This window comes from Rhinopithecus roxellana, chromosome 4 (genome assembly GCF_007565055.1).
Source record: "Rhinopithecus roxellana isolate Shanxi Qingling chromosome 4, ASM756505v1, whole genome shotgun sequence".
NCBI classification, from domain to species: Eukaryota; Metazoa; Chordata; class Mammalia; order Primates; family Cercopithecidae; genus Rhinopithecus; species Rhinopithecus roxellana.
In genome coordinates this window covers 24,184,383-24,210,742 of record NC_044552.1, presented here as the reverse complement: position 1 = coordinate 24,210,742, position 26,360 = coordinate 24,184,383, and the positions used below count along the sequence as shown (strand labels likewise).

Genomic DNA, 26,360 nt, shown 5'->3' with positions numbered 1-26,360 from the left:
GCAAGAGCAAAGCAGAAGTCACATCAAATGCACGCAAAGACAAGACCCTAGCAAGCTTTTGGAATAAATTGATGAACTGATGTTATGAAAATCAAGACTGAGAATAACCAAGACAGTCTCTTAAAAAAAAAAAAAAAAAGGAGAACTTACATTATAACATCTCAAGACTTGCTGCAAAGCTGTAGTCCTTAAACACTGTGGCCCTGGAGTAAGAACTGACCGATAGGCCAGGTGCAGTGGCTCACACCTGTAATCCCAGCAGTTTGGGAGGCCGAGACAGGTGGATCACCTGACGTCAGGAGTTCGACACCAGCCTAGCCAACATGGTAAAATCCCATCTCTACTAAAACTACAAAAAAGTTACCTGGATGTGGTGGCGGGTGCCTATAATCCCAGCTACTCAGGAGGCTGAGGCAGGAGAATTACTTGAACCCGGGAGGCAGAGGTTGCAGTGAGCCGAGATCGCACCATTGCACTCCAGCCTGGGCAACAAGAGTGAAACTCCATCTCAAAAAATAAAAAATAAAAATAAGAAAAATAATAAACACTGACCGACAAACCCACACAAATACAGTCACTCGAATTTCAGAACAGGTGCTCACTGTTCAATGGCGGGGACAGGGGAGGATCCTTGGAAGTAATGGTTCTGGATATTCATAAGAAGAAAAAATTGAATCTCGACTTCCACCCCACTCCATACACAGAAATTAACTTGAGATGGATAATAGGCTCAAATTCGAAAGCTAAAATAATAACGTTTCTGGAAGAATGCAGAGGAGAATATTTTCATGACCTTGAAGTAAGCAAAAAAGTCTTAGGATACAAAAGGCAGTAATCATGACAGAAAAAGGTGATGAATTGGAAAACAGAAAGAGAGGCCCTTGTATAGCCACAAAGGCAAGGGAGCTGCTTCCAATGAGGTTCTGGGAAACTGCCAGGCTTACAGGAAGCCCCACCCCAGAGCTACAGACCGAGCTGAAGAGTTCTCCAGAGGTGGGTTGAGCAACAGAAATATCACCTGATGATGTGGAGACTGTTCCTGAAGTGCTCCTAGAAACAGTTGGAGCTAAAGGGTGAGGACTGCGGGGAAAACTCCCAGAGGTTGAAGAAGCTGTTGAGACACTCCCAGAGGTGGTGGGGAGACTTCCAGAGACAGGGGGAGACTTCCAGAGACGGAGGGGAGACCTCCAGAGACAGAGAGGAGACCTGGGGATACTGTGTCAGAAGTCCCCAGTAGGGTCAGCTGAACTGTTGAAAAAAGAAAAACCATAGAAGAGTTGGCCATCCCACTGGGTCCAAAGTTCATGTCCTCCCTCAAGACCTCCTGTCCAGGCCAGAGTGCTCACTGGGTGCACTTGACTAGTCTTTAAAAAAAAAGCTGAGGCAGCAGGACACCTGGGTTCTGGAAGAAACTTGGCTTAATCCACCCCTCCCTTTTGGGCCCACATTCCTGAGTCCTTCGGTGTCAAGAATGATGAAAATTAACTGCAGTTAATAATTAATCTCTAAAGAGCCTTGGGAGGTCCAGGCATGGGTGGGGTCCAGACACCTGCAGGAGGGACGCCTCCCTGGTCCCTGCTTCCCTCTTCATTTCTCTGTCTGTAGGACCAGCACTCACTCCCTCAAACCTGGAGACAAAAGGCAGGGGTGGGACACAGAGTGAAGAGAGGGAATCTCCTTCTGTTTTCCCCGAGAGCAGAGTGAATGGTCCTCTCCTGGGTCCTCTCTTACTGGGAGAACTGGAAAATTCAGTTGACCAGATTCCCCCTCCCACTTCCCCTCAAACACTTATGCTAAGGCTTGAGTGGGGTGTAGAAAGCAGGCCTGGCAAGGAGAGGCCACTGGGACTTCAGTGTCTCCTCCATCTCAGGAGTGTGGTGACCACTATGGGGTCTGGGCTGCCCCTTGTCCTCCTCTTGACCCTCCTTGGCAGCTCACATGGAACAGGTGAGGGCTAGAGGGCAGGACTTCTGGGTCCCTGTGGCGTGAAGAGGCCAGAGAAAGGGAGTGGGACTCCATGGTCCCTGAGAGAGACAGAGACACCCCAGTCCTGAGCTTCCAAGAGGCTTTGGAGGGGCACTGCTGGGGAAGAGGAACTGTGCTGGGGAGCGTGGGCAGGAAGGTACTGCGTCTCCGGGGGAATCAGCCCTGACTGCCGGATCCTAAGCCGTACTTCTGGATCCGCAGGACCAGGTATGATTTTGCAACTGAAGCTGAAGGAGTCTTTTCTGACAAATTCCTCCTATGAGTCCAGCTTCCTGGAATTGCTTGAAAAGGTAGTTCTTTGGGAGGGGAAGGGATTGGGCTGTGTGTTTGTGAGTCAGTTTGGGCCTCTGCTGGGGTCTGGCTATCTCCGTGGTGGGAATGGAGAGCTCTCTTACATCGCACCCTTTAACCCTTTGTTCCCAGCTCTGCCTCCTCCTCCATCTCCCTTCAGGGACCAGCGTCACCCTCCACCATGCAAGATCTCAACACCATGTTGTCTGCAACACATGAGAGCCATTGAAGCCTGTGTCCTTCTTGGCCCGGGCTTTTGGGCTGGGGGTGCAGGGGGTGGGCCCTGACCCTGTCTTTCAGCAGGCCCCCACCCTCCTGAGTGGCAATAAATAAAATTCAGTATATGCCGAATTCAATAACTTGCTTGACTTTGTGAGTCCCTGAGCACAGAGTTGGCAGGAAGAGAGGGTTGGATGCTCAAGTCTCTGACTGTCCCCCTGCTGAGCAGAGGGTTCCAGGGATGGACACTCTCTCCCTCAACACCAGTGTCACAGGCTTAGAAGGCATCTGGGGAGTTGTTTGGGGACACTCACACACCACACACGTATACGCATGCACATGAACACACACCGAACTGACATCTTCGGAACACCTGGGAATAAAGAGAAGCAACATTTGTTGAAGTCCTGCATTTCTCCTGCGTCCCCATTTCAATGTTTGCAGCAGTCTTGAATGTGGCATACTAGGTATCATTATCCTGTTTTACAGATAAGGAAATTGAAGCTCAGAGAGGGCAAGTCACTCGCCTGAGATCTAGTAGCAGTGAAGTCAGGCACCAGACAGACGTCTTGGTTTAAGCAAGATTTTTATTTCATTTTATTTCATTTCCTTTTGCTTAAGCATTGGGGCTGGGGACTCAAAAACACCCCCAGGACATGGTTCCCCTGACCCAAGGATCCACACAGGTAATCAGGGTGGGAAGTGGGTGGGCACTCAGTTGAGAGATGAGGGGTTCAGCTTGTGAGAGGATGCCCAGCCAGGCATAAGTGCTGGGGAGGAGGAGAGGCCAGGTGCAAGCTGAGCCTATGCTGGCTAACCACGTGAGTATGAGGTGACACCAGCCCATAAGTGAATTCCTGGGCATGTTTCTCATCCTCTTGGAGCCTCCATTTCCTCACTCGCAAAATGGGGACAGTGATGGTACCTGCTGTAGTGTGACAGGTCCCCTACCTGGTTACTTAAAGGTGTAGGCCGCTGCCTAAATCCTGAAGGCCAGGTGACCAGCCAAGGTCACGGTGCCTGGCAGAGGACCAGGTGTCCCTGAGAACCCAAACATCCCGGAGAGTATCTGGGAACCCACCAAGGAAAACAGTCCATCTGCACACACGGTAAGCAAAGAGTCAGAAAATTAGTTTGAAAGCAGCTTCAGGATGGGAGGCAGCACAGATCTCTAAAGCTGTCCTGCTGCCATCCAGGAGTGCCTCGTATGTAAGTCCTAAAAACCTCATCTACTCACCAAGCTGGACTTGTCTGAGTCACTTTTTGGCCTCTCAGCTCCCTCCCAGTTTGGGGGAAGGTGGTTTTTTTTTTGCTTTTTTGTTTTTTGTTTTTAACACAATTCTGAGTTTTTCTCATTATTCCTGCACCATCAGATTGTTGTGAGGATCACACAGGTAGCTACTTAGGGACACATACCACAGCCTGTCTTATAGGTCGTCAGCAGGATAGTAGGGATTGCTGTTAGGATGGAAACCTGGTCCCAACACAGAAGTCCCAGTCCCCTGGGGTTCAGGGTCCTCATCCTGAATCCTGAGGCAGGCACTCCCTACCACCTTCTCAAGATTATCTTGGCCAGGCACGGTGGCTCACGCCTGTAATCCCAGCACTTTGGGAGGCTGAGGCAGGTGGATCACCTGAGGTCAGGAGTTCAAGACCAGCCTGGCTAATCTGGTGAAACCCCATCTGTACTAAAAACACAAAAATTAGCTGGGCATGGTGGCACTCACCTGTAGTTCCAGCTACTCGGGGGAGCTGAGGCAGAATTGCTTGAACCTGGGAGGCAGAGGTTGTAGTGAGCCAAGACCACACACTCCAGCCTGGGCTACAGAGCAAGACTCTGTCTCAAAAAAAAAAAAAAAAAAAAAAATTATCTTGACTTTTCACCAGCTCTCAAAACACAAACTTGCAGCTCAGACTTGAGCAATTGGGGGGTGCTGATAGGATTGCTCTCCGTCCTCTGTGGTACCCACCCTGCCCACCACACCTACACAACCCTCCATTATCTCCATATGAAATTGGAGACTGACTCCTTTGGAGACAGAAGACGACAAAAGTTTAGTATGGAGCGTCACTGAAGGCGAGGGGAGCATAGAAAATGGCAGAGTGGAAACAAACACTTAAAAAATTGGTCTACCTTCCTTCACAACTGTCCTGGGACAATTAGACCCCAAGGAGAAGTAGCAGGGGGCTCCAAAGGAGACTAGTATGTTATGATTTGCCCCTAGCCTGCAGTAGTGGACAGGCGATGCCCATGGGGCAGCTGTGAGGATCCCCAAACAAGTTGGGGGACTGGATATCTGAATGTCCAAGAGGTTGGTAGAGCAGACAGCTAAATGCACCTCAACCTGGTTCCTAGACCTTCAGGGCCTGAGATCACCAGGATGTGATTTCCAGATTATTTTTCTCAAAGAATTCTCTCCCAAGGCTCAAAACAGAGCAGTGCAGTGAAGAGTGCTTTGGGGTTCACCAGACCTGGGGGTGACAGAGACTGCTAACTGGCCCCCCAACAACAGCCATCCTCCTCCTTTTGGATAGTAATGTAGATTTCAACTATCAGCATGTGGCTCATTACATTTCCCAGCCTCCCTTGCAACTAGCTGTGGCCATGTGATCAGGTTCTGTCCAATAGGATGCAAGTAGAAAGGAGGTGGGCAACTTCCTGCTAGTATCCTTGAAAAGAGAGGAGCTTCCATTTCACAGGAGGGAAAGCAAAGTTCTTGAAACAGCCTATAAGGTCTTAGATCAGTGCTTTCCAATAGAACTTTCTGTGATGATGGAAATGTTTTATAACTGTGCTGACGAACATAGTAGCCACTGGCCACATGCAACTACCAAAACACTTGAAATATGGGAAGTACGATGAGAAACTGAATGTTTTATTTTATTTAATACTTTAGGTAGCCAAGTGGCTACCATTTTGGACACAAGCCCCAGATTGTCCGCTTTAAGTCTTCCCTACCCCCCACCAATTCCCCACCCTTACCTCTGTTACTCCACCTCCTGCCATCCTCCCCTTCTCACTCTGCCCCACCACAGTGTCTCCGGGCTACTCTTAGAGCTGTCCGAGTGTGCCTCTATCTCAGTTTTCCTCTGGCCCTTCCCTTTGTCTGGAACGCTCTTCCTACACCTCCTACAAGCCTTTGCTTAAACCTCAACTTTACAGCGAGTTCTGCCCTAGCCCACTATTTAAAAGTACAACCTGCCCCCCCACACACACAAACACATTAGAGTCCCCTTACCTTGTTCTATCCTTTTTTCCTCCCCTGCACTCATGACATTCAAACATAGTATATCGTTCACTTATTTGTATGTTATTTCTGACTGTCCTGCTAGAAGGAAAGTACTACAAGGGCACAGCATTGTTTCATTCACTGATGAATCTATGTGTCCAGAATAAGGCAGATGCTCAAAAAAAAAAAAAAAAAAAAAAAACAACCAGCAACCTTGTTGAAAGAGAGTAAAAAGAAAAAGAGAACTGCCCATCTCCTTCTTTCCCTCCTTCCTCTGGGTGGAAATGCAGACACGGTAATGGGAGCTGGTGCAGACCTTGGACATGAAGTCTGACAATGTATCAGAATGGCAGGAAAATAAGACTGAAGGAGGTGTGGGCCCCCGTTATTGCAGATCTCTGCACTAGATGCCCAGCAGAAGAAACATTCCCCTCCTCTAAGCTACCATTATATTTGAAGTTTAGTTATAGCAGCCAGAAAGAGCCTGCACCTAATTTATTGGGATAGGTCCCAGTGGAGACTTTTCTCTGAGCACGTCTTCATCTCTAAACGGGGGGCTAGGCGCAGTGGCTTACGCTTGTAATCCCAACACTTTGGGAGGCCAAGGCAGGTGGATCACTTGAGCCCAAAAGTTCAAGACCACCCTGGCCAACATGGCAAAACCCTATCTCTACAAAACAATTTTAAAAATTAGCAGGGCAGGGCCGGGCGTGGTGGCTCACGCCTGTAATCCAAGCATTTTGGGAGGCCATGGCAGGCAGATCACTTGAGGTCAGGAGTTTGAAACCAGCCTGGCCAACATGATGAAACCTTGTCTCTACTAAAAATACAAAAAAAAAAAAATTAGCTGGGCGTGGTGATAGACACCTGTAATCCCAGCTACTCAGGAGGCTAAGGCAGGAGAATCACTTGTACCAGGGAGGTAGAGGTTGCAGTGAGCTGAGATCTCGCCACTGCACTCCAGCCTGGGCAACAGAGCAAGACTCCATCTCCAAAAAAAAAAAAAAAGAAAAAAAAAGCAGGGCACAGTGGTGCACACATGTGGTCCCAGCTACTCAGGAGTCTGAGGCAGGAGGATCACTAGAGCCCTAGAGGTTGAGGCTATAGTGAGCCATGATTATGCCACTGCACTCCAGCCTGAGCAACAGAGTGAGAGCCTGTCTCAAAAATAAAGTAAAAATAAAAATCTCCAAATGGAGCTAACACCCGCCTCATGAGGTTTTCAGTAGGATTAAATGGCATTGTACATCTAGCACCATAGAGGACCCAGCCCAGGACAGGCTACTCAGAGCTGCTGGACAGAATGTACTCTGCGTGTGGAAGGGCCAGGCCCCTGAATTCCATGGAGATGAGACGGTGTTTGGAGTGTGTAAGGTGGCTGGCTGTGCTGTGAATGTGTAACTCAGAGGCTGGGCAGTGTGTCTCTGGCACTCAGGTGTCAGAGCACAGAAGGTGGGGCACGCCATTTGCAGCACAGCCCGCAGCCCATCAGGTCTGGAGGAAGTCCTGCTTCTCTCAGCAACTCTAGGGATAGGGCCAAGGAGCAGGGAAGCTTCCATTTAGTGAGAAGGGAAGGAGAAAGAGCCTGCAAAAGCCAGGGCACTGTCAGTTAGTCCAAAAAGTAGGTAGAACCGGGACCACTGTGCCCAAGCCCTACCCATGACTAGAAAGCTCCTCTTCCTCCAGCGAGGACCCCCCCCTCCTCTTTTCCCAGACCAAGCTCTCAGGGGACAACTCAGAAGCACAAAAGTCACCACTAGGAGCAAAGGGGACCAAAGAGCCAAAAACAGACATGTTTGGGATTTTAAAAATTTATCTGAATCTCCTCATTCCCAGACTTCCTGGTGGAAGGCAGGCCGGGCAGTCATGTGAGCATCTCAAGGACACCACAGTCACTACGACCAAGCCAGTCTGTTTCCTCATTTACACAATGAAGGCGATGGACCACATAGTCTCTGATGTCCCACTGCACCCTGACAGCTGACAAATCTGTTAGTCCTCAGAGACAGGTCTGGGAGGGAGGAACACTGATGGGGATGGTGAGTTAGAGCTCTGGGCTACCTGGGGCGAGAGGCTCATCCGTAAGCTGCTGGGAGGGAGGAACACTGATGGTGATGGTGAGTTAGAGCTCTGGGCTCCCTGGGGCAGGAGGCTCATCCATCAGCTGCTGGGAGGGAGGAACACTGATGGGGATGGTGAGTTAGAGCTCTGGGCTCCCTGGGGCGGGAGGCTCATCCATCAGCTGCCGGAGGTGAGAGGCCGCCTTGTCCAGTTTTGACAATTCCAGCTGGAGGGAAGAAAGCTGGACGAGGAGAAAACGAGGTGAGGATCCAGGAATGAGGCCCCTCCTGGCCCACATTCCCTCAGGGGTCGAGCCTTCTGGGGGCTTCCCTCAGCTTACCCTTTGTTGCCTCTGAGTCCCTGCCTCCCCTTCTGATGGGGTCCTGGCTATGAGGCCATCAAGCTGCTTCTGCAACTTGTACCTTCGGGCGGCTAACAGAGGTAGCTGGATCTGGGGGTCCACCAGGCCCTAAGGAAAAACAGGGAGAAAAGGCTCAGACATCCACCTGCTGCCAGGCCTCCATCCTCCATTAGAAGGTCCCTTCCCCTGCTTTATAGAGCCCAGCCCCTCCCTTCCTCCTAGCATGCTTCCCAAGCCTGCCCTAACCCTCCCCATTCCCTCTGGTCACCTGCAGCTCCATGTAGACCTGAACTGTATCACTGAGTGGAGCCTGGGCCCAGCCGGAGGGAGCTGCTACGCCTGGAGGTAACAGGCCCACAGCCCCACAGTGGCCCAGGGTGCCCAGGGGCTCCAAGAAGGCCTCAAAGAGGGCCTGGTCCCCAGGCTCTGAGCTCTGCAGCAGCACTGGAAAGAAAGAAACTTGTCAGGGGCAAGGCCTCAGCTCCTGCCTCCCTTCCCATCCTGCACCTCCTAATGGGGGGTCTGCCCTTCAGGCTCTCCTCTTTTCCCCACCAGCCCCCTTTTCCTGCAGGACCCGAGCCCAGGACCCGCCTTGCCTCACCTCGGGGCCGGGCTTTGGTGAGCTGGTACGTGGCTCGGAGAGCCCTTAGCACCTGCACAACCTCTTGGACCCGGGAGAAGCGCCGCTCCAGCTCCGGCTGGCGCCAGTGCTCCTGACAATCGGGGGGACCCAGAGTGGGCGAAAGGGCTCCTGAGAGCCTCAGTACCAACCCTCCTGGCTCTGTTCTCAACCCATCCACCCCATCTCCTTAGGGCAATGAGATCTGTCCTCAGCACCACAGAAAATCCACTATCTCAAGGAACATGACAAAAAGTGAGGTGTCATTTAAGAGGTTTTAGATGATCAGTGTTTGATGTCTGTTTAGTCGCTCTGATTGAAATGGCCAACCAAAAATGAATTAGAATTTAAAATGAATTAGTCAAAACTCAAAACCAAATAAGTATAAATATAAATAGTTAAATTTAAAAATAATTTTTGGGTGAGTGCATAGCATTTATCCTTCTGAAATTATTCAAGCTGCACTGAGATTTTGGGGACACCCTATTACTAACTTATCCAACCCTTATCACAACCATAACATACTATTACTGTTCCTAGTTTAAACCTGGGGGAAACTGAGGCTCAATCACACAGCTCGAAAACAGCAGTCTAGCAACAGAGTCCTGCTCTTGAGCACTACGCTAATACTGTCCCTCAAGACCCTAGGGCCATCGCAGCAACCCTGCAGGAACAATCCATCCTCCCCAGGGCTCCACAGCAAAGTACAAACCATTCCTGCAGATGAACCCCCTGCAGCAAACCCCTTCAGAAGGCGCTCCCCACCCTTCACCCGCGGGCCCACTCCGTGGTGCCATGGCCCACTCCCAGGTGCGTGGGACTCACCAAGCTGCAGGTGCTGGGGTAGGGGGCAACCGAGATGCTGGGGGCAGGGGGACAACCAGGCCTAGGGGGCAGCCTCTGCCACAGCTCTTCAGCCAGGAAGGGCATCAGTGGGGCCAAGAGGCGGAGGCCGATGTCAGCGCAGGAGAACAGAACCTGAGGGGGCCCTGGGGGGCGGGGTGAGTGCCACAGCACAGGCTTCACAGCCTCCTGGAGAGGAAGCCAATGGTCAGAGGACAGGCCCAGGGCCACAGCCCTCCTCCCTACAGCCACTGCCCTACCCACCAGTGGGGCAGGCCATGGGTCCTGGGAGAGAGGGACAGGCGGAAGAACTTAGCACTTCTGATATGATCCACAGTCCCAGGACACACTCAGCACAAAGAAGGGAAATTCAAGGCAAAAACTCTCTGCAGTACACAGGGACAGGAATTCCAGGGAAATGTGTAGTTTAGGGGAAAAAATCATTGAGTTTTTTGCTTATCAATAGGGAACAGAGGTTTTTAAAAGGCTGAGCTACGGCAGTGGTCCACAGCCAGCAGCAGCAGCACCACTTGGGACAAGAAATGAATATTCATGACACCCACCCACCCACCCCCACCCCAACTTGCTGAAGGAGCCACTCTGGGGTGGCAGGAGGATCCATGTGCTTTGGAGGCACAAGCCCTCCAGGTGCTTTGGACGTAGGACAGCGTGAGAACCCCTGGTCTAAAGACCACTGCTAGTTCCTCCCAGGCCTCTCTCAGCACGCAGCCTGCCCATGGGCCAAACTCAGCAACTACAGGGACTGAAAAAATTCCCCTCAGCCTTCTGACACTGACTTGTGAGACATTTCTAGAGGTCTCCCTCCTCCTCCTCTCCCCAGGTGACAGGCAGGCAACAGTGCCTGGGCTGCACTGCCGAAACCAGTCCCAGGAAGAGGGGGACTGAGACTCCCTCATCTCCTCTCCTCTCCTTTCCTAACTGAAGGGATAATTGGGGAATTATTAACTCCAGAGCTCTCTGCCTTGGAATTGGATTTCCAGAGGAATCAGAAGCAGGCATGGGAATGCCAAGCCTCCCCCAGCCTCACTCACCAGGTAGACGTCACAGAGGTTGTGGAGCCAGAAGTGGTGCAGGGCGTGAGTGACAAGCGAGAGCTCTCGGGTGAGGAAGCCCCGCTCACACTCCCGGGCGGCCAGGGCAAGGTGGCTCAGGATCCAGGCGTCCATGTGGGAGGAGGGAGACAGCTGCAGGCAAAGGGGGCTTCAGGCCCAGGACGGCCTGACTCCCCCTCCCCTGCCTCCTTTCCTTCCAGATGCCACCTTGGCCCTCTGACACCTGACTACCCTACTCCCAAGCACCTCTGCTTTCTCTTACCTCCTCAGCAGGCTGTGGCACAAATTTCTCCCCTAAGGCATTGAGGATAAAGCGCAGAGCATTCCAGATCTTGTTGCAGAAATGTCGGCAGCTCTGGATCTCAGAGACTGACAGGCGCAAGTCGCCCCCTGGAAGGGGAGAATCGAGGTAGTCTGCATGTAGGTGGCAGCAGCACCAGAAGTCCTGCCCCTGCCCTGCCCCTGCACAGGCGCCTGCTGCTCTCTGCTCATCCCGGCCCCTCACCCAGGCTTACCCTGAACTCCGTGGGAGCAGAGTGTGAATCTCAGGGCATCTGTCCCACATTCAGGGATCCCATGAGGAAAGTCCTTTTTCTGCAACCAGAGGAAGAAGGGTGGCAGATGCCTTTGTGGCTGCAGGGCCAGGATCCGGGTTGCAGAGGAAGCCAGAGGCGGTGAGCTAGAGCTGGGAGGGGGCAGGCAGCGATGACTCACCTGTGCTGCAGCCACAATGGCCAGCTCTGCGGGGTCCAAATTTCCACTTCTCAGCTTTTCCTGCAGCACCTGGGGATGGAAGGGGGTAATTTACAGCCCAGGTCAAAGGCCCTGCCTCTACAAGGGTCATACTTGCTGGCCTCACTCCTCCCTCAACCTCCCTTCCTCTCTCCTATAAACCCTGTCCCTCCAGTGGGTGCTTTGTCCTCACCTGCATCTCCACCCCACTGATGATGTCTCTTGGGTCCAGCACATTGCCCAGGGACTTGCTCATCTTCCGGCCCTGCCTGTCCCGAACCATGGGATGAAGAAGCACCTGGGGGCAGGGAGGGGTCAGCAGAGGAGGGTTTCCTTCCCTTGAGATCTCTGGCCCTCTAGCCTCCATACTTTTGGGGGTAGGGTGGGAAGTGAATTGGGAAAAAGGAATCAGGAACGTGGAAAGGACATCAGGGGTTAGAAGAAGGGAGGACAAGGTTTGGGGAACACCTGGGGTCACAGAAAGCGGCCGGGCACTGAAGGGCTGTTACCTTGCTGAAGGGCAGCTGTCCTGTGAGCTGGGTCCCCAACATGACCATGCGGCCCACCCAGAACAGCAGGAGGTCACTGCCCGTTTCCAAAAGTGACAGCGGGTAGAAACGAGCAAGGTCTGGGGTCTAGGGGGAAGAGGAGCAGTAAGAGGCCCAGGTCCCGGGCCCCCTTCAAGCCTCTGTGGGGGCCCAGCCGTCCCTTCCTTATCGTTTCCCCTTCACTTTCGCCCTCTCAGCCCACCTCACCTCTTGGGGCCAGCCCAGGGCAGAAAAGGGGAACAGGGCAGAAGAGAACCAAGTGTCCAGGACATCAGGGTCTGGGAAACAGAAAAAGAATGGGGACAGTTGGAACCTTGGCTTCTAGGACCTCAGACCACTGCTGCCACCATTCTAGGCCAACCTCCACCCCCAGAGACCAGGGCTGTCCCCTTTGACTCCATTCCCAACTTTCCTGATCCTACCTTCTCCATCTCGGGATCAGCTCCCCTCAAAGGCCCAGATGCCCAGTCCCCCACTCCCCTGTACATCCCTCCCCAGCTCAGGCACTCACCCCTCTCCAGGGTCAGCTCTGCCCCTGGCCTCCCTGTCAGTTCTGCTGCTACCTCTCTGGCCTCAGCCTCTGACCGCGCAACCACCCAACAGTCCTCTTCTCCCTGCAAAAGTAGGAAGGAGTCGGGGAGAGTGAGGAAGAACAGCTGACAGGTGAAAATTTCCCTTGGTTTTCACATCCTCTCATGTGGTCTTAGAGTGGCCAAGTTCCTCCAGGGGTGAGATAAAGAAACACCACTTCGGGGAGCTTTGATCGCACAGAATGTTACATGACTACATCATGAAGCACATTACCAGGCAGGAGCAGGGCCTGGCACTGCGGAGGTCTGACTCCTGGGCTAGGTGCTCTGCGCTACACTCGGCCCTCCGGGTGCTTCTCCCTACCCACCTGCGCGTTGTCCTCTACAACCAGGTAGGCTGGAATCTGATGGCCCCACCACAGCTGTCGGGAGACACACCAGTCCCTGCCGGGAGGACATCCGTGAAGTCTTACAATAACCAGTCGGTCCCGCCGCCCCATCTCCACAAGAGCTCCCCTTACCCTACCCTTACCCAATATGGGAAAACCAGTGCTGCCAGTTCTTCTGGTGGAAGGAGGGACTGAGCTCCAGGGTCCCCGACTCCACAGCCTGGAGGGAAAAGGGGCTTTAGACAATGTTTCCCTTCCTGCATGGCCTCACCTCCACAGATAGGACGAGTGGCCTCTAAGGTCATTTTAAAACTCAGAAGGACCTCCCAAGCCTCTTGCCAAGATTCTGGGCTTAAGTAAGGATATGAGCCAGCCCTTGCTGGGCCGCCCAGCCTCCATCCCACACATCCTCTCAGTTACCACAGCTGGAGAGGTCTTTGGGGCAGGAGGTCTCCTGCTTCCCATTTCTTCATTCCAACTCTCAGGGAGCTCCCCCAACCCCGGCCCCAGTCCCTCCTACACTGCAGCCTCACCTGGGCAGCTCGGGCCCCCATTTCCTGGCAGCGGACAAACCACTGGCTCTTCAGCAGGTATTCTATCACGTCCCCAGAACGGCTGCAAGGGAGACAGGGTGAGTCCACTGCTCTTTCGGTCCTGTGACTTCTCCCAGGGGGCACAAGACCCCATGCCATGCCAGGCCCTTGGTACTGAGGATACAATAGTGAATAAAACCGACACGAAGCTCGTATTCTAACAGAGGGGTGCAGGGCCCATCCTATTGTCACCCTTAAGCTTCGTACATTCCCTTTTGGGAGTAGTCCTTAGTAAAGGAGTTAAAATGAGGTTACCTGCAGATGGGCAGTACCATGGGGTGGTTCTGGAGGCCCCGGAACAGGCCCCGTTCACTCAGCACAGACACTATCTTTTCCCGGGCCACAAACCGGTGAAGACCCTGGAGAAAAAGCGGCAAGAGTAAAGATTAAAGGCCTCTAGAGAAATAAGAAACTGGGAGGAGGAGTAGGGGGACAGAGTGCCCCTAAAGGATGGGGTAACATAGGATGGTACCACCTGCAGCCAGTCCCCGCAGAGGGAGGTCATGGTCCCATCCTCCGCAATGACATTCAGAGGGCTCAAGCCATGTCGGGCCCCCATCTCAGCATCAGCAGGACTGTGAGCTGGAGTCACCTTCACTGCCCCTTGGGGAGCACAGTCATGGTGAGTACTGAACCTGACCTTGGTTTTTGCTTTTCCAGATGTATCATCACCACCCACACTGCCCCAGGCCCCACGACTTTCTCTGTCTGTGCTTCCCTCCCATTCCCCACTCAGACCACCCTCTATGAGGATCTCCCACTCCCACCTTCCTCTTCCTCCTGGTTCCCTCCCCTCTCCTCCAGGACCCCCAACTTTCTCTCCCTCCCTGACTTCCACTCACCTGTGCCCACATGTGGCTGAACAGCATAGTCTGTGATGAGGGGAAGAGGCTGCCCCATCAAGGGGTGACGAAGCTGTCGCCCGTGTAGATGCTGAAGGGAAGGGAGAGTGATCAGGGACAGGCGCCTGTGAGGGGTGGAAGGGTCTGGGCTAGGGCGTGAGAACCCCAAGAATAAGAAGGTAGAAAGTAGAAGGTAGCGAGCTAGAGCAAGGTCAGCAAACTCTTAAGGGGCCAGAATGTAGATATTTTAGGCTTTCGGACCTAGAGACAAATTCAATCTCTGCACAATTACTCTATTCTGCCACTGCAGCAGAGCTGGAGAGGGTATATAATAGCAGCCATAAATAACACAAAGGCCGCAAGCGGCGGGGCACGGTGGCTCACGCCTGTAATCCCAGCACTTTGGGAGGCCGAGATGGGCCGATCACGCGGTCAGGAGATTGAGACTATCCTGGCTAACACAGTGACACCCCATCATCTCTACTAAATTACATTACTTAAAATATTAATTACTAATTTTTGTAAAAATACAAAAAATTAGCCGGGTGTGGTGGCACATGCCAGGCATGGTGCCACACTTCCAGCTACTCAGGAGGCTGAGGTACAGTTGCTTGAACCCAGGAGGTGGAGGTTGCAGTGAGCCAAGATCGCGCCACTGTACTCCAGCCTTGGTGACAGAGCGAGACTCCATCTCAAAAAAAAGGCCGCAAGCTGGATTAGGACCATGGGCCAATTTGTCAACCCCTGACCTACAGAAAAAGTATAAGAAGAGGAGGGAGTCGAATCAGAATCACTGAGAGAAGTCTAAGGAAAAAGAAGTAGAAGCAAGAGAGAAAGAGCCACTATTTAAAACCCAAGACAAGAGAAGGCCATGGGCGGGCCAGGCCAGAGTGCCGGAGCGCACTGGGTATTACCGTGTATCTCGAGTCCTCTGGATGAACGGCCACAGCCACATCTCCAGGCAGCGTCTCTGGCCTCGTGGTTCCTACCACAACCTCTGCATCTGAAGACAAACATTTAAACACTTAGAGGTGGTCATCATCCTCACCCCTCACTGCCAACACAGCTAAAGGCAGTAGAACTGGAAAGGGGAAGGGGCAGGGAGTAGTCAAGGTGGAAGAGGCCCCCAGGAGTGACTAGAAAAAAGTAGGAGCAGTGTGTATAGGAACCCAGGGTTTCCCATAAGTTAATGACCAGAGGCCTGAGAGGGTGTCTGGTGCTAAGGAATTCCCTGATAATTTGCATGGAAGAAATGGGGACAGCATTAATTAATTAACTATAATAGAATTCTTGCTGGGTGCCCAGAGGACACTGGGGATTCTCAGTGTCCTCATCACAAATGCTGTATATTCTTCAGGGGGAGCACCAGCTCCTCCTACAAGAAGCTTCCTCTGACTATTCCAGCTCATCTGTCTTCTCTTTCTTTGAGCTCTTCAGAACATTTTCCATAAAAACCACACCTTAGAGGCCGGGTACGGTGGCTCACACCTGTAATCCCAGCACTTTGGGAGGCCGAGGCAGGCGGATCACAAGGTCAGGAGTTCGAGACCAACCTGACCAACATGGTGAAACCCCATCTCTACTAAAAATACAAAAATTAGCTGGGCCTGGTGGTGCGCACCTGTAATCCCAGCTACTCAGGAGGCTGAGACAGGAGAATCGCTTGAACCCAGGAAGCATAGGTTGCAGGAGCCGAGATTGTGCCATTGCACTCCAGCCTGGGCAAAAGAGTGAGACTCCATCTCAAAACAAAAAACAAAACAAACAAAACAAAAAACACACACCTTAGAACTGATCTGTCTCTTTCCTGGGTAGCGCACTCCTGAAGAACCACACCAAGCTATCAAAGGGCAGTGACCACATGCACTTATTGTACATCCCCCAGAAGATCCTGGGTAAGTGCCCACACTGAGGCGAACATTACCAAGGTTCATGTGGGAGATGGACTGACGGTTTCCTAGCAGCCAAACATGGGCTCCAGAAAACAAAAAATGGAGGTAAACGGGTGACCCTGCAGAGTACTATGCTCACCAGGCTCTCCATCCACGGGGAAGGCAACAGAAAATAGGAGGCCAAAAGACACAGGGGTAGGGCAGCCAGGCAGTCGAAGCTGTGTACGGCCAGGCAGGGGCCGGTTCTCCACCTGGAAGCGCCGAGAAAGCTGGGTCAGAGGCCAGCCTTTCTGCAAGGCTCATGCCCAGGCTTCACTCTGCCACTCATCCATCTGTTCAACCTCCCTGCAATCCATCTAAAAGCCTTTGGAGGATTCAGGAGCTACCTCCCTCTGCCCTCACCCAATGCTTGTGCAGTCACACTTCTAATAAATATTCGCCGGGCACTTAAGCCATGGCCAGGTATCCTGCCAAGCACCTAGGTGAATTCTCACTTAATTTTTACAACATCCCCACGATGCAGGCGTTCCATCATCTCTAATTTACAGACTGAGGAAGCTGAGGCTTAAAGACCCTAAACAGCCTGCCAAAAGCCACACAGCTGTCACAGGTAGGCCTCAGATTTGAATCCAGGCACCCTGGCTCCAGAGTCTGAGCTCTTAACCACTGACGACCACTCTGCTCAGAGCTCTCACAAACCTGCTTCTCTTTCTCCGCCTCACCTCAATGTCCGAGATGGCTGATCTTAAAGCACATGACCAGTTGACAAGCTGACGGTGCCGGTACAGCAACCCCGCCTTGTAGAGCCGCACAAAAGCTTCAGTCACAGCCACTGAGGAGCCCTGGAATGACCTGAGTGTCCACCTCTAACAGCCACTTCTCAGCCCATCACCCTATTCAGGGACCCAGGCATTGCTACCTCCCTGCCCCACACAGATCTCTAAACATCCCCCAGTGCTCACAGGGACCAAGGCACAGAACTCACAACATCCATGGTAAAACACTCTCGATCCCAGTCCAGGGAGGCACCCAGAGCTCGCAGCTGCTCACAGATCTCTCCACCTTTCCTGCGCCCAAAGAGATCCTTGTCAGCAAACTCTTCCCGAGCACTTCCTATGTACCAGGTCCAGCGATGTCCTCAGCAATGCCAGGTGTTGGAGGAAAATCAAGTGAGGATGGCATTGATCTCGCCTCTAGAGGCTAATAGAAATGGACTGACAAACCCAGTATAGGGTTTTCTAAGATATTAAAAGAGACAAAAGTTTCTATAGGAAGAGAGCAGGGATAGTCATATTGTGGGAAATCCAAAGATGCTTCACAGAGATGGCATGAGATAACAGACCCAGAAGAATGAGGGTAATTCCATGGGAACTGAAAGGTGGGAATGGGCGAGTGAAAGACGGTGAGATTTAGACAAGAGAAACTGGGGTAAGTAAAGAGAAAGAAAAAAATATATATATAAAAAAATACACAGACACATGAATATTCTAATGCATATATAATATCCACACACATAAGGCTTGGAAATTCCACCAAACGTTAAGGGGCTCCAGAGCTTCCATCTCTGAGGAAGTCAGGGCTGTGTCAGGAAGCGCCAGGGATTACAAGTCAGGAGTGATAGCGGTGGGAGGCAAGAAACCAAATCTGCCATCTGGGCCCCCTGAGCCCTGCCCATCATACTCACGCCTCCTTCCACTGCCACACCTCCCTAAGGAAGGCCTCCCGGCTCAGCTCATGTCTCCTCACTCCCCGTTCCTTCCACAGTTGTTTCTCCACCACAGCCTGCAGTTGGATTCAGGGCAAATGAACAGAGTCAGGTTGCTTTGGGGAAAGAAATTGCTTTCACCCAAGAAAAGGAACATATAACAGAAGACATACTTGTGTAGCGATTCCTGCGTGATCTGAACCAGGGACCCACAGCACTTGATCCCCACGCATCCGGTGCCTGCAACAAAAATGCCCTCCTGTGAGCCCCTGGGCTTAAATGTTTATTCTCACTCATCCCTGCCCTTCCTATTTCCCTTCCAAGAACTCAAGCAACCCCCACTCCCCTCTCACCAGCGCACGAGGGCATCCTGTATGGCCACCGTGAGTGCGTGGCCAATGTGCAGGGAGCCAGTGACATTGGGAGGTGGGATACACATGGAAAAGGTCTCCCCTGTAGCTTGGGGCAGCCGGGCCTAGAGGAATAAAAAAAGTCAAAGGGGCAAGAGAGAACTGGATTGGGGAAAGAGCACCCTCTACTGTCTCCAGAACAGAAAGAACTTCAGGGAAGAACTGTCCTGCAAACGACAGAGGAGAGTGGAGAGGAGGGAATGGGCCAGGGGGAACCTGCCAAGAGAAATCTTGGGAGACACCAGAGCCAGAAAGAAGGCAAGGTCTACAATGTGAGCTCAACTCTGAGGCTCCAGTTGTATTCAACGGCCACTCTGTCCTGGAGATCATTTAGGACCCCTGCCTGCCAGATACTAACCTGATATTCTGGTTTGAAGAAGCCCTCTCGTACCCACCACGGGTACCAGGCAGCCTCAACATATCGGGGACTGTATGCAGGCGGCAGTGGCCCAGAGACATCTGTGGAGGCAGAGGAGAGCTCCACTAACCACTGAACTTGTTCCCAGGCTGCATTTCGGCAGGCCAAATGGGCAACACAAATGTGAAAGAAAAGGCCTTCTTATTCTACTTACCTTTCTTTTCACCAGGTTTCGTAGGGATTTCATACAATACTACCTCCTTAGGACTCCAGGCCTTAATGGATTCTGCAGGTGACTGAGAAGAGAAAGCAGAAGAGGCTGGGATCCAGTATACCCCAGATTGCATTTCAGCCCATCTCCTCCAGCCCCTCCCAAATCTCAGAAACCCAAGGACAAGCTGTCTAACCCCTAACCTTGCTCTCCCCTGCTATGTCAGCCTCCAGAGTCGCCTGCTTCTCTCGCAGGCGTTTCTGTTTGGCTTCACGGTTCCTCCGGGAGATGGGAGATCCATGGGGCTCCGACTGTGTAGAAACGGAATGAAACCTGGGGAGGCCCCGTGAGTGCCTCAGCCCCCAAAATGGTGGTCGAAAAGAGGCGAGAGGCAAATGAGGCATCAGGAGTGTTTGGAAAGGGGCCGAGATCTGTTCTGGATAGAGAGAGTGCACATTAGGATATGGGGGTGGAGGAGGGTCACTCCCCTTGTCCCATCTTTCCTGTCTCTAATTAGCACAGGTCTGTTATTCCAAGTCTCTATTCCCTCCCACACAACCTTTCCTCCTTGAGGGCTACAGTGCATGGTGTCGACAGCGCCATGGACTCACGGAGACCAGGGCTCTTCCGGAACAGGACCGGAGTGTCTGGACTTAGCGGTGACCACTGACACATGAGAGGACAGGGCTCAGAAACTCAGGGAGATGACGGGCATCAGCGCGCCCAGGAGCCAGCAAGGAGTCCCGCCAGGGCCGCTGCGATCTCCACCTGCCCAGGGGCCTCCTGCAGTGCCCACAGCCCAGCGCGGCCTGGCCTTCCCGCCCATCCCAACACCTGGGCCCAGGGCCCGCAGCGTCTCCCACTTCCAGGAGGCCGCCCCCGCGCGCGCTCACCGGGAAGCCCCGCCGCTATCCCAGGGCGCCCCGCGGCGGCAGGGACTGGGGGCTCCACCAAACCCGACCCTGGAACGTGGCCCCGGAGCCGCGCGGCGGATGGGGGCGGGACCCCGGCCAGCGCATGCGCAGCAGCTGGCTTCGGCCCCACCCTCTCCCTCCCAGTCCAATGCCTGTCGACTAGAGGAGCTAGTCAGCCGCTAAGGCAAACCGCACCGGAAGGCGCCCGGGACCGCACTGCTAGCTATCACAAGTTTATTAGACAAGAAAAGTCCTGACACGTAAATACAAAACACCTGAGTTCTGAGGCCCCGCCCCACCCGGTCCCGCCCGCCGAGGTCCGGGTCCAAGTCCCGCGCTCTCAGGAGCTGTGTTTCTGCCGCTTCCAAAAGCGCTTGACGTCGCTGTGCCCGGCCGGGGTCACCACCATGAGCCGCTTGGCCGAGTTCTCGAACACGAGCACGCCCAGCTCCCGCGCGTGGGCCAGCAGCAGCTCAAAGTCCACTTGCGACAGGAACTGGTTATACAGGACACCTGGGGTTGGCAGGACGGGAGGAGCGCGGGGAGAAGATGAGAAAGTGAGCTCCTGTTGGGAATCCCCCCAGCTCCTTCGTGGCAGCCCTGGACGCGGTCTGGGCTCGCCCCCACCGCAATTTTAGAAACTAATTCTCTATGCTTGTCTACTCAGGCGTTCATCTTAACACCAGTGTGCTCCGGCCATATTCAGAAAGGCCTAATACAAATTACTGTGAATTATTCCCTCTCCTAGCCAAATCCAAAGTGCATTGATTTGGGACGATTTGTTTACTACCGACTCACCCCAAAACAAACAAAAAAACTGTCTTGCCAGCTTTTCTCTCCTAGTCCATGAAGTAAAAAATAAAATGCATGAAAAGCTTTTACACTTTATCAAGAGTGAATTATCTGCCCTTTCTCTGGCCAATGACCAAGACTTGGCCACCAGAAGCTACTCACCCTCAGTGAACCGGAGTCTGTCCCTTTCCAGCTCCCAGAGCCGGATCTGGTCTGTGATGGTGGGGGGCAGCACAGGTGTCTGCAAGGAGCAAGGGTTGGCTGTAGGGACTCAGGAATACTGCCCCAGACAACCCGGCCCTCTGCTTCTTTCCCAGATTTGGATGCCCCTTTTTCTTTTCCATCATCTCATCACCAGCTGCCAGCCTCTGACATCTTGGAGCCTGTCTGTACCTGTTTGAGCATCACTGGGTGGGCCCTTGTCCTTAGGAAATGGATTATCTAGGAAAACAGATAAGAATGGCATTAGGGCTCCAGCAAGAAGGCAGGAAAGCCATCTGAGCTGTCACCTAATGTCACTGGAACATCAGCTTATTCTAAAAACTCGTAACTCCTGTCATCAACTTCACCCATCCCAGTTCAGCTGTTATCGCAAGTTGCTGCTCCCAGCAACTAGGGATATTCCTTTTCTGGCACATTCACCCTTTCCAGTAATGTTTTGTTTTTCTGTCTTTAAAATAGCAAAAGCTACTTTTTTTTTTTTTTTAGCACTTATTGCATGGCAGGTGCTGAGCTCAATGCTTTACCCCTATTCTTCCAATGAATTATCCCTGCAACCCTGAGGTAAGAACTGTCACTTACTAGATGAGGAAACTGAGGCTCACAGAAGCAAAACAACTATGTCTAGTTTACACAGTTAGGATGTGGCGGTGCCAAGGCACAAATCCACAGCTATATACCTCCTCCCTCCATGTTTCTTTCCCCTCAAGAGTCTACCTGTTCTCACACCCAAAGCCTTCATTTCTTTTCAAACACAGACAACTCACCACCACCTATTATAACAGACTCAGAGCTAGCCTTCCATAATGTGACCCTCTGTGCCCCACAGCCCAAGTGCAGCCTGTCTTCCTGCTCTACCTCTCCCAAGTAGGAATACCTGCTGGGCTGTGATGCCACTGGCGATTGCCTGCTGCACACTCTCCCGGGTCACCTGCGCCACCACCATGTTGGGGAACCGATAGAGCATCTCAGAGAAGAGGGCAATGAGGGCAATCTGCAGCTCCGACTCTGAGCCAGGGATAGAAAGAGGATGAGGAGGCCACCCCCACACCCAGACTCCCTCAAGCCCTTCTTTCAAGTGTCATGAGAAATGTCAGAGAGCTCTGAAAACTGCCAGGTAAACATGAACAGAAACTGGCATTCCCTCACCCCCAACCTTCTCTTCCGGGGCGCTCTGTCCCGCCTCACCCGTGTAGGCATACAGTCGGTAATTGGTTTCCACCACAATGAAGCCTGGCTGATGCACAGTGCCCCCAGCTCCAGAGACACCTGACGAGAGATTGATGGCCAGGCGTGTGGGGTAGTAACGCCGAGATCTCCTCTGGAAAGGACAGAAAGGCAGATGCCTTGTCTCAGAATTCACTGCCTTACATCTTCCTGCCTGAAATATCAGATCCCTCCCAAGATGCAGAACCTCAACCCCCAACTTCTCTCCCCCAAGAGACCCAACTATTCAGTTCTGGCAACTGCTTCCTGCTACTTCCCCGAGACCCTACTCCTTTTTAAAGGCGAAGGCAACACACCACCCTGTTTCTTCCCTGGAAGCCACTCGTCTAGGCACTCATACCTTCCTCTGGAAAACAAGCCCAAACTCACGCAGATGTTGCAGGAAGTTCAACAGAGAATCACTCATACCTTCCACAGAGTAATCCTGAGGAACAGAGGTTTCCAGCTGGGGTCCAAAACACAACCCACCCACCCCCAACCCCATCATTCATTCTGTCTTTCTCCATCCATCTCTGCTCGTTCTGTGTTCATTCTTATCTTCTCACTCTACTGCCCCACAACTTGCTTTCCCCTTCCCATCTCTATACTCTTCAGCCCCCTGCTTACCTTGCCCAGAGTAGAGAAGCTGAGCTGGAAGAGGAAGGAGAGAATCTCTACTAGGTCCATGCCCCGGCTCTAGGGAGAAAGAGGCAAAGACAAAGGAGGAGGGGTGGGAGGGAGACAATGGGAAGAAAGGGACAGAGAAGAGAAAATCAGGGAACAGTCTGTAGGCAGGAATCTCTCAGTGAGACCTGAGAGGAGCAGAGCACGCTGGCAAGTGGCCCCGGCCTCCTCACCTGGGCTGTCTGCAAATACTGCAACATAAAGTACCAGAGCTGAGCCGGGGTGTCCAGCAACAGGAACTGGAAGCCAGCGGAAGTAATGCAGGGCGGCTCTCCAGGTTCAGTACTACAGACAAAGACCGGGACAATGACGGTGATATGCAGAGAAAGACTACTACCCTCACTTGTCCGCTCACGTTTTTTCTTTGTATCTCTGGCTGTATTCTACTCAGCTTGCCTTTTCCAGCTAAAGTCCTCTGAGCTTGACTAGCCCCAGATACCATTTCTTAGGGACCCAAGGAGATGGCACTGCAGAGAGCTGCTATACCTCTGGTTTCCTCACCTCTTCATGAGCCCAGCCTGGCTGAGGAGCTGAGCCAAGTCCTGGCTGACGGCTGCACTGGGGGAGCCCACCATAAAGTGCAAGACCACCTGAAGAACAGAAGAGAACAGGGAGACCATGCCCCAAGGGCCATGGGAAGTAGAAGCACAAGCAGAGACACACACAGTCCCAAGTGCTTACCTCCCATCGCTCCTCGGCATACTTGTCAAGGGAGGGAACATCCCGGGCATGCTTGTCTGGTCCCAGCTGACTTGTGTCATCAGACCAGGCCTTCCCCCTAAGGCCAGGATGGGCCAAGAGTAAGGAACCCTGGCCAGGAGCTCACACCTGTAATCCCTGTACTTTGGGAGGCCGAGATGGGCGGATCACTTGAGGTCAGGAGTTTGAGACCAGCCTGGCCAACATGGTGAAACCCCATCTCTACAAAAAATACAAAAAATTAGCTGGTGGTTGCCTGTAATCCCAGTCACTCAGGAGGCTGAGGCAGGAGAATCACTTGAACCCAGGAGGTGGAGGCTGCATTGAGCCAAGATCACACCACTGCACTCTGCCTGGGTGACAGAGCGAGACTCTGTCTCAAAAACAAACAAAACAGAACAACAAAAAAAGAGTAAGGAACCCTGTCTGTGTTCCTTGCCACCTTTCTGCCATCTTTCCACCCTTATCCTCAGGGCCAATGAGTGGGGGACATTTCCTACACCACACACTGCATCTGATCCAACTGACTCCCAAAGGAGCTCCCAACGTGGAGACCACAAGGTTCCGGAGAGGCCCCCAGGAGCTCCCCTTCCCAAACTGTAATTAGCGGTTTAATAAGCAGCAGTTCCCCTTCCCTAGCTTAGGAAGAGACAGAAGTGACATACCCACCCAGAAGGGCAATGCGGAGGTTCTGGCGGAAAATGGGGTTGAGGATGAGGCCCTGGAGCCCGCCTGGGAGCAGCTGGGTGTGCCAGATCCGGAGGCCGCTAAGCAGCCCTGTACTTTCCTCCTGAGCCCTGGAACAGAAGCAGAGAGGTGAGCAGGGTATTTGGAGAACAAAAAGGAGGACCATAAAAGCCACCTCTCTGCCTGTTCTGAACTTGCTGATCCTTGGAACACTGTTCCACAGAGTGAAATTAGTATCTTCTTAAGACAAACTCTTTACTGCATTACCTACCAGAGCCTTATTACAGATATCACACATAACTCTGTAAGAGGGAAGATACATTTGAAAGCAAGAAGTCAGCTGGGAAATAAATAAAAGAGAAAAGGCAGTATGCAGAGTTTCCCAAATGTATTTAAGTTTTGTGATATACCTATTAATACGTCCTGGAAGTGCTCCAAGGAACAGTAGTTTGGGAAATGTAGCTGTTGAGAAATTTGTATCTGGCTGAGACTTACTTGCTGAATTCCTTCTTTACCCACAGGGCTACAGCAGCTTGTGGCAAAGGCTGCTCCAGAAAGAGCATCCGCATCACCCAGTTCTTAGCCAAGGATGGGAGCTCCCTGAACAGGGACAGAGGTCAAAGGTTAATATCAGAAGCTGCATTATATCTGCATCTCTGCCCTCAATTAACTCTCAAACATCTCATCTCACTCCACCACAACTTTACCAGTCCTGCTGTTTTGGCCCCCACACTTTGGAGCAATTTCCAACCTGCACCCCCAGTCCCCACCCCTACCCCAGGCTGCTACACTTTTACCTGTTATATTTTATTCCAGTCCGCAGACCCCATTACATTTCCCTGCCATGAAGGGGATCCTCACCTGAAGACAGCCAGACAAGTGGCAGGGTGCCCATATAATCGGTCCAATACCCCAGGGCTCAGGCCCCCTAAGAATTCCTGCAGATTTCTGCATTGTAGGTGTACTCGGTTCAGTCCCCTTGAAGGGGTGCTCTCCATCACCTGAGAAATGCAAACATCAGAAGCGCACCCCCACCATCCATGCCAGTGTCACCCCTGACCTTCTGATTCCAGATCCATCAGTCCCCACAATAACCCCACCTTTTCTGTGGCCTCCTTTCCCATGACACTCAACTCCTCTGGTTTCTCGCAAACCTGACCAATCTCTGTCCCTTTCTTGCCTCCTCACCCTATTTCTGCCCTTCAACTCCAGTCTTTCCTCAACTACCAAGTGACAGAATTGTTAACTGTCCTGTGTTTGCAAGATCATTTTGTATTTCAATGACTTGTCTCATCTTTGGCTAAACAGAGACAAAGAAAATTGAGCCCACACCTCTCTCTTCCATCCCTCCTGGTCAGATCAGCCTATAAGCTCCAAATCTGCCCGAACTTCCTATCTTCTATCTCTTAGCCCACTTCTGCTAAGTACGGCGGTAACCTCTCCCCTCCATGCTTCCCAAATCTAAAGCCACCTCTTTTCCCTTCCCAAGTCTAGTACAAGCCATTCACCCTGACCCACGCCTTCCGATCTCCTAGCTTCTCCCTGCCTTCCTCCCACTCCTTGCCTCTCACTCACCTCTCTCTCTCTCATACCTCTGCCACTCCCGCCCTCCTAGGTCCCCTCACCACTCTGTCGATCCTCCTCGCGCACCCCGAATCTCGGGCCGTCGCTTAATCGGAGCCAAAGTGTCGCATTGGCTCCTGGAAATTGAGGGAAAGATGGTGAAAAAATGCGAAGAAAAGATGGGGAAAGCGACGAAAGATTTCACAGGCAAGAGCCCAGAATGGAGAATTCAGAAGAGAAGGGAGGTAAGGGGAGGAGTGGAAAATTGAAGAGGATTAGAATAGACGATGCACACTCCCGGCGCGGGGGATGCTGGGAATTGGAGTCTTATCTTTGCTCTCCTTGGAGCCAGCTGAAGTGCATCTGACTACAAATCCCGAAAGGCACGGTGGGGAAGCCGAAAGGCAAGGAGCCGGCTTTTAATTGAGAGAGCGGGAGACACCAGAAGCCGGACCAGTTGGTTCTGCCAGAACCAACTCCGCCCACGCTGCTAACGGCGCGTGTAACCGGATGGAGCGGGAGGCGGGTCGGGGAAAGTAGAAGTGCCTGAAGGGCTTCCGTGCGGAGGCGCGCTATCGCGACTTGGTGGTGAACCGATTAGACTTAGAGACCACAAAACTGGATTCCATGAGCACAATTACTCCCCGTAAAATTTGGGCTAATACACACTCCGGGCCGGACGCGGTGACTCACGCCTGTAAAT

General features: G+C 52.5%; 3 protein-coding genes across 8 annotated transcripts; 1 reads left to right on the top strand and 2 right to left on the bottom strand.

The window, feature by feature from the left end:
- Window positions 1-1,655: 1,655 nt before the first annotated feature.
- On the top strand, window positions 1,656-2,636 carry SFTA2 (surfactant associated 2). Its single transcript, XM_010368240.2, has 3 exons — window positions 1,656-1,947; window positions 2,188-2,276; window positions 2,410-2,636. The coding sequence occupies exons 1-3, from the start codon at window positions 1,791-1,793 to the stop codon at window positions 2,494-2,496; spliced, it is 333 nt and encodes a 110-aa protein (XP_010366542.1). The 5' UTR covers window positions 1,656-1,790; the 3' UTR covers window positions 2,497-2,636.
- A 4,885-nt stretch (window positions 2,637-7,521) lies between these two features.
- VARS2 (valyl-tRNA synthetase 2, mitochondrial) lies at window positions 7,522-19,918 on the bottom strand. 4 transcript variants are annotated; one of them, XM_030928677.1, is made up of 30 exons: window positions 19,787-19,918; window positions 19,097-19,329; window positions 18,897-18,978; window positions 18,683-18,783; window positions 18,268-18,389; window positions 18,088-18,154; window positions 17,894-17,991; window positions 17,195-17,276; window positions 16,932-17,051; window positions 16,349-16,460; window positions 15,232-15,320; window positions 14,318-14,408; window positions 13,951-14,078; window positions 13,731-13,834; window positions 13,416-13,497; window positions 13,026-13,102; window positions 12,862-12,937; window positions 12,475-12,577; window positions 12,171-12,241; window positions 11,925-12,050; window positions 11,609-11,713; window positions 11,398-11,466; window positions 11,199-11,277; window positions 10,946-11,073; window positions 10,663-10,815; window positions 9,593-9,799; window positions 8,750-8,861; window positions 8,417-8,592; window positions 8,128-8,256; window positions 7,522-8,028 (listed from the first exon to the last, which is right to left on the bottom strand). In XM_030928677.1, the coding sequence occupies exons 2-30, from the start codon at window positions 19,295-19,297 to the stop codon at window positions 7,927-7,929; spliced, it is 3,192 nt and encodes a 1,063-aa protein (XP_030784537.1). In that variant the 5' UTR covers window positions 19,298-19,329; window positions 19,787-19,918; the 3' UTR covers window positions 7,522-7,926. The 4 variants fall into 4 exon arrangements, 3 of the variants coding, with proteins under 3 accessions (XP_030784537.1, XP_030784538.1, XP_030784539.1); XM_030928678.1 differs by having other exon boundaries at window positions 19,097-19,324; XM_030928679.1 differs by lacking the exon at window positions 19,787-19,918 and adding an exon at window positions 19,662-19,719.
- Window positions 19,919-20,024: 106 nt separating this feature from the next.
- GTF2H4 (general transcription factor IIH subunit 4) lies at window positions 20,025-26,050 on the bottom strand. 3 transcript variants are annotated; one of them, XM_030928680.1, is made up of 14 exons: window positions 25,670-26,050; window positions 24,956-25,095; window positions 24,590-24,694; window positions 24,073-24,204; window positions 23,390-23,486; window positions 23,210-23,298; window positions 22,882-22,993; window positions 22,652-22,720; window positions 22,386-22,469; window positions 22,007-22,139; window positions 21,696-21,826; window positions 20,993-21,040; window positions 20,762-20,840; window positions 20,025-20,320 (listed from the first exon to the last, which is right to left on the bottom strand). In XM_030928680.1, the coding sequence occupies exons 1-14, from the start codon at window positions 25,682-25,684 to the stop codon at window positions 20,148-20,150; spliced, it is 1,407 nt and encodes a 468-aa protein (XP_030784540.1). In that variant the 5' UTR covers window positions 25,685-26,050; the 3' UTR covers window positions 20,025-20,147. The 3 variants fall into 3 exon arrangements, with proteins under 3 accessions (XP_030784540.1, XP_010366538.1, XP_010366536.1); XM_010368236.2 differs by having other exon boundaries at window positions 25,745-26,050; XM_010368234.2 differs by having other exon boundaries at window positions 25,720-26,048.
- Window positions 26,051-26,360: the final 310 nt, after the last annotated feature.

Excerpts from the sequence above, each read along its gene's own strand:
- SFTA2 (XM_010368240.2), top strand. The coding sequence starts at position 1,791 with ATGCTAAGGCTTGAGTGGGGTGTAGAAAGCAGGCCTGGCAAGGAGAGG. Across the intron at positions 1,948-2,187 it reads TGGCAGCTCACATGGAACAG|GACCAGGTATGATTTTGCAA; the intron begins GTGAGGGCTAGA and ends CTGGATCCGCAG. Across the intron at positions 2,277-2,409 it reads TCCTGGAATTGCTTGAAAAG|CTCTGCCTCCTCCTCCATCT; the intron begins GTAGTTCTTTGG and ends CTTTGTTCCCAG.
- VARS2 (XM_030928679.1), bottom strand. The coding sequence starts at position 19,719 with ATGGGCGGGAAGGCCAGGCCGCGCTGGGCTGTGGGCACTGCAGGAGGC. Across the intron at positions 18,390-18,682 it reads TCTTCAAACCAGAATATCAG|GCCCGGCTGCCCCAAGCTAC; the intron begins GTTAGTATCTGG and ends TTATTCCTCTAG. Across the intron at positions 11,467-11,608 it reads TCAGTGGGGTGGAGATGCAG|GTGCTGCAGGAAAAGCTGAG; the intron begins GTGAGGACAAAG and ends TTCCATCCCCAG.
- GTF2H4 (XM_030928680.1), bottom strand. Across the intron at positions 23,487-24,072 it reads CGCATTGCCCTTCTGGGTGG|GGGGAAGGCCTGGTCTGATG; the intron begins GTATGTCACTTC and ends TCCTGGCCTTAG. Across the intron at positions 21,041-21,695 it reads GTGGCATCACAGCCCAGCAG|ATAATCCATTTCCTAAGGAC; the intron begins GTATTCCTACTT and ends CTGTTTTCCTAG.